This window comes from Portunus trituberculatus, chromosome 22 (assembly GCF_017591435.1).
Source record: "Portunus trituberculatus isolate SZX2019 chromosome 22, ASM1759143v1, whole genome shotgun sequence".
Lineage (NCBI taxonomy): Eukaryota > Metazoa > Arthropoda > Malacostraca > Decapoda > Portunidae > Portunus > Portunus trituberculatus.
In genome coordinates this window covers 9,852,776-9,862,775 of record NC_059276.1, presented here as the reverse complement: position 1 = coordinate 9,862,775, position 10,000 = coordinate 9,852,776, and the positions used below count along the sequence as shown (strand labels likewise).

General features: G+C 41.3%; 1 protein-coding gene across 4 annotated transcripts in view; it reads right to left on the bottom strand.

Moving 5' to 3' along the window:
• LOC123507318 (neprilysin-3-like) overlaps nt 1–10,000 on the bottom strand; it is a 24,208-nt gene that overhangs the window by 12,444 nt on the left and 1,764 nt on the right. The window contains exons 2-9 of one of the 4 annotated variants that reach the window (XM_045260075.1): nt 8,656–9,004; nt 6,676–6,796; nt 5,955–6,067; nt 4,956–5,078; nt 3,328–3,581; nt 2,418–2,829; nt 2,048–2,100; nt 1,228–1,428 (exon numbers count right to left, since the gene is read on the bottom strand). In XM_045260075.1, coding sequence (XP_045116010.1) covers nt 1,228–1,428; nt 2,048–2,100; nt 2,418–2,829; nt 3,328–3,581; nt 4,956–5,078; nt 5,955–6,067; nt 6,676–6,713 — 1,194 coding nt within the window. In that variant the 5' untranslated portion in view covers nt 6,714–6,796; nt 8,656–9,004. Of the gene's footprint in view, nt 1–1,227; nt 1,429–2,047; nt 2,101–2,417; nt 2,884–3,327; nt 3,582–4,955; nt 5,079–5,954; nt 6,105–6,675; nt 6,797–8,655; nt 9,005–10,000 lie in introns of those variants that run through there. The other 3 variants (XM_045260074.1, XM_045260077.1, XM_045260078.1) reach the window with 3 other exon arrangements.

Sequence of the window (10,000 nt, the reverse complement as noted above, 5' to 3'; positions counted from 1 at the left end):
GAAAGAAAAGAAGTGAGAAGAAAAGGAGAGAAGAGAAAGAGAAACAAGGGAAGGAGAGAAATATCGAGGAGAAAGGAAGAAAAAAAGAAATTATCAAAAGAAAATAACAAGAAAGGGAACATAAATGATAGGAAAAAAAGGAGAAATAAGGAAAAAAGGAAAGAAGAAGAGAAAGAGAGACAAGGGAAGAAGAGGAGAAAGGAAGAAAAAAAGATTAAAGCACGAAAAATAAGAAGAGAGAGAGAAGAAATGATAGGAAAGAAAGGAAGAAAGGAAGAGAAATAGAGAAAAGTGAAGGAGAGTAAACATTGAAGAGAAAGGAAAAAAAAAAGGATTATTGAAAGAAAAACAAGAAATTAGAGAAAAGGAAACCGCAAAATAGAATAAAACTAAGCCAATAGAAGGAAGAGAAAGAAAGAAATAGATAAATTACACTGACATTATTGCATTTTTGGGGCTCAATACCAGACAGACAGACAGACAGACAGACAGACAGACAGACAGACTGGAATACAAATAGACAGACAGAAAGACAGACAGACAGAGACAGACATACAGAAAGAAAGATAGAGAGAGAGAGAGAGAGAGAGAGAGAGAGAGAGAGAGAGATATGAAAGGAAAACTAAACAGGAATTGCTTAATTACGTTGAAACTGGAAGAGGAGGAGGAGAAGGAGGAAGAGGAAGAAGAGGAAGAAGAAGAAGAAGAAGAAGAAGAAGAAGAAGAAGAAGAAGAAGAAGAAGAAGAAGAAGAAGAAGAGGAGGAGGAGGAGGAGGAGGAGGAGGAGGAGGAGGAGGAGGAAGAAAGGCAGGATGGGAGAATATAAGTAGAGAGGGAAGAGGAGTGATAGAAAGGAGGAGGAGGAGGAGGAGGAGGAGGTGGAGGAAATGGAAGGCGATAATGAGAAGAAGAAGAAGGAGGAGGAGGAAGAGGAGAGGGAAGATGAAATAGCGATAATAATGAGGAGAAGGAGGAGGAGGAGGAAAAAAAAATAACGAAGAGGAGGAAGAGAATGAAAGATAATTAGAAAAGGGAAGAAGAAGAAGAAGAAGAAGAAGAAGAAGAAGAAGGAACATTAGAGAAAACTAATAAGAGAAGAAAAATAAATAGAAAAAAAATTAAAGAAAGAAAATGAAAACTAGAAAATAAAGAAACATATTAACAAAAACAACAACAACAACAAAGATAAAACAGTAGAAGGACTCTCCCCACCCTTTCTAACCTTACCTTCTGTAGAATTGGAAGAAAATGCGTAATAACATCGGAGTAAATATCATCAGGAACTTCACCATCAGAGGAGGAGGAGGAGGAGGAGGAGGAGGGGGAGGGGGAGGAGGAGGAGGAGGAGGAGGAGAGGAGACTGGCGTTTGGAAAGGCGTCGTGCAGGGTGGAAGCAAGGGACTCCAGCCGTTTCTCTTCCATATCATCCTGTGGGAGGAGGAAGGAGGAGGAGGAGGAGGAGGAGGAGGAGGAGGAGCAGGAGGAGGAGGAGGAGGAAGAGGAGAAAGAGGAGGAAGGGTTAGATCATTTCAACAATCAGTCACTCAGTCAGTCAGTCCATTTGATTACCTAGTAATTATTTTAGTCAGTCAATCATTCAATACTTTATTCAAATAGCTAATCTACAGTCAGTCAGTCAGTCAGTCAGGCAGGCAGTCAGTTTATTCAATTAGCTAGTCTTTATTTTAGTCAGTCAGTCATTCTCACCTTTATTTAAATAGCTAATCTACAGTCAGTCAGTCAGTCAGTCAGTCAGTCAGGCAGTCAGGTTATTCAATTAGCTAGTCTTTATTTTAGTCAGTCAGTCATTCTCACCTTTATTTAAATAGCTAATCTACAGTCAGTCAGTCAGTCAGTCAGTCAGTCAGTCAGTCAGTCAAGCAGTCTATTTGATTACCTAGTCATTATTTTAGTCAGACAATCACTCACTCCTTCATTTAACTATCTAATCAGTCAACGTTTTATCAATCAGTCAGTCATTTAGTTTCATTTCTTTATCAGCAAGTCAAACAATTAGTCACTGTCTCATTTATTTAATCAGTCTTACCTTAAATAATCGATAGACAATTCTCCTACTGACGGAAGCCACGGACATCCAGACTGAGAGAGAGAGAGAGAGAGAGAGGGAGAGGGCGAGGTCTTATCACAAACCACAATAAAAGGCAGGAATTATAATATGAATACCAACATGTCCTAAGATGAAATATAATGTCCTTTTTATTTTTTTCTCTCTCTTTTCTATGTCCCAAAAAACTCTACTTTTCCTCGTGACTTTCTATGAGAGACGAGAAAAAAAAATGATAAAAAGAAAAGGATGTGAATTGTGTGTGTGTGTGTGTGTGTGTGTGTGTGTGTGTGTGTGTGTGTGTGTGTGTCTATCTATCCATCTATTTATCCATCTATCTATCTTTACTTACATGGTTCCCCTTCCTCTTCTCCTTTTTCTTCCTCTTTTGTTGTGGTGTTGGTAGTGATGGTGGTGGTGGTAGTGGTAGTGGTGGTGGTGGAGGTAGTGGAGGGCAGACCCGTTGTAGTAGCAGTGGTAGTTGCTTGGGAGGTTGTAGTAAGTGGAATGGTGGTGGTGGTGGAAGTGGAGGAGGTGGAGGAGGAGGTGGAGGAGGATTCAAATGTGGTTGTAGTGGTGTCCTCCTCCTCCTTCAGGTCTCCAACAGACACAAGATTGCCCACAGCGTCTCTTTGAAGGGCGTGGCGAGTGTGTGTGTCTCTGCCAGCTCTTAACACTGGTCCATGCTTAGCCAATGCCTCCCGCACCGCCGCCGCCTCGTCCTTATTACCAAAGAGCATTCGTCGCCCTCTCTCCCTCACGAACTTGAAGTAAACCATTATTCTCTTCGGTACCAGGTGTTCCCATATTCATTCTTACTATTTGGTGATTTTATACAGCTTCAGAAACTTATGCGAGGATTAGAATGGTGAAGACTCTAGCTATTAATCTTAGTAAAGCATTATTCTCTTCAGTACCAGGTGTTTCCGTATTCATTCGCGTTATTTGGTGATTTTATACAGCTTCAGAAACTTATGTGGGGATTAGAATGGTGAAGACTCTAGCCATTAATCTTCTGACCTCCATAGACCCTTCATAATGTCAAATAAAATGGTCCAATCAAACACAAATCTCAAGGTAAAAAATGTGTCTTAGAACTGAATGGATTAAACTTTACCCTCGCCAAGTGAAGCAAAATAAACGTAACTGTAATAGAAGGAGAGCTAAACCACACACACACACACACACACACACACACACACACACACACACACACACACACACACACACACACACACACACACACACACACACAGCCTTACCTTATGGAGATTTTTTTTACTCCTGCGTTGAAGCGGGTGTCTGACGAGGCGGGAGATGAGGCCGAAGTTACGTGGGGAGGTGATCACTATTGAAAACTTCCCTACTTCCTTCACATCAGAATCCACAACGATATCAAAAACTGGGGCGCCGTTAATCTGAAGGAGTTGCAGGAGGGCGCTAGTCAGATCCCACTTGGAGGAGTCAAAGGGCTTGCCGACTTGAAACTTGTCCAGTGTTCGTAAGGCGTCGTGTGCTGTGTGGGAGGGAGAGTTGTAAGACACGTTGTAAGACCAGTATTTAAAAACGCTTTGCTTTCTCACGACAACAATTTTTTTCAAGGGCTCTAGTTGAAGATACTCATGTTTTTAAGGGTATTTTCATGGTTCTGGTGATGGAGTGGCAAGATTTCTAGTTGATCATAAGGAGAAGTTGTCTTGAAAACACTGCTAGTCCCTGGTGACTTGAAAAGATTGTCGTGGTGAGAGAGATATTCATGCTTTCATGGTTCTGGTCATGGAGTGGCAAGATTTCTAGTTGATCAGAAGGAGAAACTGCCTTGAAAACCCTGCTAGTCGTCTCTAGTGACTTGAAAAATTGTCGTGGTGAGAGCAAGGCGTTTCTGTATATGACCTTAAGTGGCTTGGTGTCTCAGTATTCGTAAAGACGCTGAACAGAAAGGCTCGTATTCTCAAACACTTCAGAGCTTCATCTCCACTATTCCAAAAAGCTTCATTTAAATTTACGCGAGATTTCTAAGGTGTTTTTTACGGTTCTAGAGGCAGAGTGACAAGATTTCTATACTATTAACTAGAGAAACACTCTTGAAAAAAACCGCCAGTGATCCCTGTGGCCTTGGAAAATGGTCGTGGTGAGAGAGCAAAGCGTTTCTGCATACGGCTTATAAACTCATTAATGTTTTGTTATGATCATTTTCAAAGAGAGAGAAGGAGGGAAAAAAGGCCTTCATGCTACAAGACAAACGTAACCTAGTAAACACACACACACACACACACACACACACACGGCCCGGTAGCTCAGTGGTTAGAGCACACACACACACAGAGGACCGGGGTTCGATTCCCCGGCCGGGTGGAGATATTTGGGTGTGTCTCCTTTCATGTGTAGCCCCTGTTCACCTAGCAGTGAGTAGGTACGGGATGTAAATCGAGGAGTTGTGACCTTGTTGTCCCGGTGTGTGGTGTGTGCCTGGTCTCAGGCCTATCCGAAGATCGGAAATAATGAGCTCTGAGCTCGTTCCGTAGGGTAACGTCTGGCTGTCTCGTCAGAGACTGCAGCAGATCAAACAGTGAATTACACACACACACACACACACACATTGATTCTGAGAGAAGAATATGACATTAGAAGCACAAGATCGCATATGTAAAAAGCTGAGGAAGGGAAGATGTCTGAGAGATGTTAAAAAATATAGTTTCCCGCAAAGATGTATTGAGACTTGGAACAGTTTGAATGAGGGAGTGGTGTCAGCAACGAGTAAGCATATCTTTAAAGAAAAATTGGATAAGTGTAGATATGGAGACAGGGCCACACGAACGTAAAGCCCAGGCCCTGTAAAACTACAACTAGGTGAATACAACTAGGTACACACACACACACACACACACACCTGGCGACATATCCTGCGTGCTTCCCTCCACTTCTCTGCATCTCTCGTGGAAAAGAAACAGATCCTCGTAAGGTTTTGTCTGTAAAAGCTCCTCTGGCACGTTCCCGCCCGTTCTTAGCAGCTCTGTGGACACGTAAATGCTGTTACTACACGATCTTCAATGCTTTCGTAAAATGGCATATCCAGCAGGTTTTGATATGTCAGTGATGTTTGTGAATGTTCCTCGTGGCGCAGTGGATAGTGACAGTCATGGGATGTTTAAGAGTTAGAGACCACTGTTCGAACCTCACTAGGGACTTGAGATATAGATTTAAGAATTATATATGTGTGTTTGACAAATAAAAACATATTTGTCCCACTTTAGTTTTATATTTCAGTGTATATGTATATGTGTATTTTTTAGCCCCTTCAGTACTGAGACGCATTTTTACCATGATTTTTGGGTGTGATTAGACGATTTTATTTGCATTAGGAAGAGTCTATGGAGGTCAAAAGATTAATGCCCAGAGTCTTCACTATTTTAATCCCCCACATGAGTTTCTGAAGTTGTGTTAAGTCGCTAGATAGTGAATGAATGTATATGAAAACGCGACATGGTATTGAAGGAGCTAACCTCTTCAGTACCATGACGCGTTTCCATATTCATTCTACTTACTATTTGGTGATTTTACATAGCTTCAGAAACTCATGTGGGGTGATTGAAATAGTGAAGACTGTGGCCATTATTCTTCTGACCTCCAAAAACCCTTTCTAATGTCAATAAAATGGTCTAATCGTATACAAATCTCATGGAAAAAGATGTGTCTCAGTACTGAAGGGATTAAAATAGTGAAGACTGTGGCCATTAATCTTCTGTTCTCCATAGACCCTTCCTAACGTCAATAAAATGGTCTAATCGTACACAGATCTCAAGGTAAAAGATGCGTCCTAGTGCTGAAGAGGTTAAGATGCATTCAAGAGTTAAGAGTTTATAGAAAACGTAGACAGGCAAGCACTCACCTTTAAGAGTCGTGTCGATGCTGTCTGAGAGAACGTTGAAGACAAAACTGTAGCCGAAGTTTTCTCTCACCACTTGATGTTCATTCTCCCTTATCCATCCTCCACACGCGTACCTGTCACCATCACCACCACACCCGCCTCATCACACACCTGTGCACACCTCTCTTATACACCTGGTCACCTCATCACCTCAGAATATTCATCAATTTATCACGTATGTTTAGTGTTGGGCTGTACACATTGCAGTTTTGTATTCTGAAACGCTTTGCTCTCTCAACACGACTTTTTTCAAGGTTACAAAGATGACTAGCTGGGTTTTCAAGAGTGCTTCTCCTGTTAGTAATTGAGAAATCTTGTTAATCTGTCACTAAAGCCGTTAAATTATTCTTAATCCCTTCAGTACCAGAACGCGTTTCTCTATTCATTCTGCTGTCTATCTGATTTTGTACAGCTTTTGAAATTCATGTCGCGGATTAGAATAGTGAAGACTGTGGCCATTAATCTTCTGCCCCCCATAGAGTCTCCATAATGCAAATGAAATCGTCTAGTGGCACCCAAAACTCAAGTCAATAATGCGTTCCAGTACTGAAGGAGTTAAAAAAAAACCCGTGTACCTTCAACTAGAGCTTCTGGAAAGTAGTGATGATTAAACGTAGAAGTGTTTCAGAATACGACACACACACACACACACACACACACACACACACACACACACACACACCTGTAGAAGTCGTCACAGGGGTCCACAGTCTCATCCATAAACTTGAGGAGGCTGGAGGCGACATGAACACACTCCTTCGTCAGGCAGAGATCCTCAGGACATTCCCCTGCTGCACCGGGGCCTCCGTCAGGAACAAGAGAGGGAGAGAGAGAGGGGGAGGGAGACAAATATATTGACTGAGAGATAGATGCGTCTTCAGAAATGCTTTACTCTTTCATCAAGGCCACAGAGATTATTAGCGGGGTTTTCAAGAGTGTTTCTCCAGTTAATAATGTAGAAATCTTGTCACTTTGCCTCTAGAACTATAAAACACCTCTAAAAATGCTCTTCTTTCTCACCACAGAGATGATAAGCGTGATTTTCAAGAGTGTTTCTCTAGTTGATAATGTATAAATCTTGTCACTCTGCCTCTAGAACCGTAAAAACACCTTAAAAACTCGTGTCAATTTAAATAACGCCTTCTGAAATCGTGAAGGTGAAGCAGAGAATTGTTTTAGAATACGAGCCTAAGAGATAACAATAAACGAAAGATGAGTAACAGAAAGAAAGGAAGAAAGGAAGAGGGAAACAGATGGATAGAGGAAAAATTTATGTGAATAGAAAAGAAGAAAAAGGAGAATATAGGAAAAAGAATAGAAAAGAAACAAGAGAACAGGAAATAGTCGAAGGGAAATAGATCCACGCGTACATAGACAGACAGACAGACACACAGACAGACAAACAGACAGACAGACAGACAGACAGATAGACAGACAGACAGACAGTCAGACAAAGCAGTAACAGTATTCATCAGAAAAGCAAACATAGAGAATAATATAGGCGGAGAGAGAGAGAGAGAGAGAGAGAGAGAGAGAGAGAGAGAGAGAGACTAAAAATCTTGAAATATAGTAAATATAGACAAAGATTCAGTTTGCAACAAGAGACGAGGGGAAAAAATCTCTCTCTCTCTCTCTCTCTCTCTCTCTCTCTCTCTCTCTCTCTCTCTCTCTCTCTCTCTCTCTCTCTCTCTCTCTCTCTCTCTCTCTCTCTCTCTCTCTCTTGCAATTAAACTGACACGCATCGCTAACTGTGTGTGTGTGTGTGTGTGTGTGTGTGTGTGTGTGTGTGTGTGTATGTGGATGTGTGCGAGTCTGTGTGTTCAAGAGCCGAGGTGGGGAAAGTATATCAAATCAACACACTATTTATTTACACAGCAGTTCCCCTTCCTTCTTTTCTCAACGTAGAATAGAAGGTTACAGTTTCTTTCAGTGTGAGGCAGAGAGAGCACAGGTTAATGAAACGAGTACCAGGTGTGACTGATAAGAGAAGGAAGGGAATAAGGGGGCAAGGAGACGAAGGAGGCACAGAGAGAGAGAGGGAAGGAGAGGGAGGGTGTGAATGCGTGTTAAAGCTGGGAAATACAGAAGGAATGAATGTTTGAATGAAAAATGAACGTGATGAAGGGGAAATGCGAGAGAAAAGTGAAGATATGTTAGAAGTTTATGAGAAATGGAGTTAGGAATAAAAGAGAAAGGAAAAAGCAAATTAGGAGATAAAGAAGAGGAAAAAGAGAGAAAATAAAGTTGAAATGAAAATAAACATGAGAAATGAGAAATGAAAGAAAAGTAGAGATATGTTAGAAGTTTATGAGAAATTATTAGGAATAAAAGAGAAAGGAAAAGCAAATTAGGAGAAGAGAAGAAAATAGAAGAGGAAACAGAGAGAAAAGAAAATTAGATACAATAGAAGCGAAAAAACATGATAAAACGGAAGCAGGGAAGAAGAGAAAAGGTAAACAAAGGAACAGTGGGAAGAGAAGAAAGTAGAAGAGAAAGCAGGACTCTCTCTCTCTCTCTCTCTCTCTCTCTCTCTCTCTCTCTCTCTCTCTCTCTCTCTCTGATTTTCCTTTTGTTTTCGTCATTTTCCTTTTTCCTTCCACTTTTTTCTCTCTCTCTCTCTCTCTCTCTCTCTCTCTCTCTCTCTCTCTCTCTCTCTACTCACCTCTCGCTTCTCAATATGCAGCGTTTCCGATTGGCCCTTCTCCTGTGACGTCACGACCTTCTCCCTCTGTGACTGGCTGGGTACTCGTGACGCAGCGAAGACGAGGGAGAGGAAGCCAATAGCACCAACTAGAATTACCATAGCAGCGCCCAACGTAAGAGTGACGCTGGCCAGGGATCCTCTTCGTCTTTGTGGACCTCCTATGCTCCTCAGGGATGCGCAGGACTCCTCTCCCAGCTTCGTAGGATTCGCTGGGTCGCTGTTTATGGTGATTTGGGTGTCCTCCATCGTGTCCTTCGCTTCTTATCCTTATTTGTTGTTGGTTTTGACTCGTGGTAAAGTTACGGTTCTGAAATATTGCAGGACTCGTGAGAAGTTGATAGGTTATTGGGAGTGTATTCTTAAACACTTGCCTTGCAGCTCTACTAATCTCCAAAGGCTCTAGTTAAAGTGACATGGGTTTTCAAGGGAGTTTTTTATGTTCTAGTGGCAGATTAGCAATAGTTATACGTTCGTTGTAGGAGAAACACTCTTAAAAACCTGACTTCACTATTTTCCAAAGCCTCTAGTCAAAGTGATACGAGTTTTCAAGGGAGTTTTTAAGGCTCTAGTGGCAGATTAGCAATAGTTATACGTTAGTTGTAGGAGAAACACTTTTAAGAACCTGGTTTCACTAATCTCCAAAGGCTTTAGTTAAAGTGATACGGGTTTTTAAGGGTGTTTTTACAGTTCTAGTGACAGATTAGCAATAGTTATAGGTTATTTGCAGGAGAAACACTCTTAAAAACCTGACTTCACCATTTTCCAAAGGCCCTAGTTGAAGTGACACGAGTTTTCAAAGGTGTTTTTAGCTTCTAGTGGCAGATTAACAATATTTATGTGCTATACCTTATAAGCAGGAGAAACACTCTTAAAAACCTGGCTTCATTCCTTTTCAAAGCCTCTAGTTAAAGTGATACGGGTTTTCAAGAGTGTTTTTATGATTCTAGTGGCAGATTAACAATATTCATGGATTATCAGCTGGAGAAACACTCTTGAGAACTTGGCTAGTCATCTCTGCGGCCTTGGAAATTGGTGGCTAGAGAGCAGACTGTTTCTAGGTCAGTTGTGAATGAATGGTAGGGTGAAAAAGTATCAGTGGTGAATGAATGGTGGCAGTGAATGAAGTTGTAGTGGCAAAGTTTTAGTTAATGTAGCTGTTTTAAGTGAGTTTCGGAAGTTAATGGGTGTAATAGAACAGACTTATACTATTACTACTACTACTACTATTATTATTATTATTACCACCACCACTACTACCACTACTACTACTACTACTACTACTACTACTACTACTTCTACTACT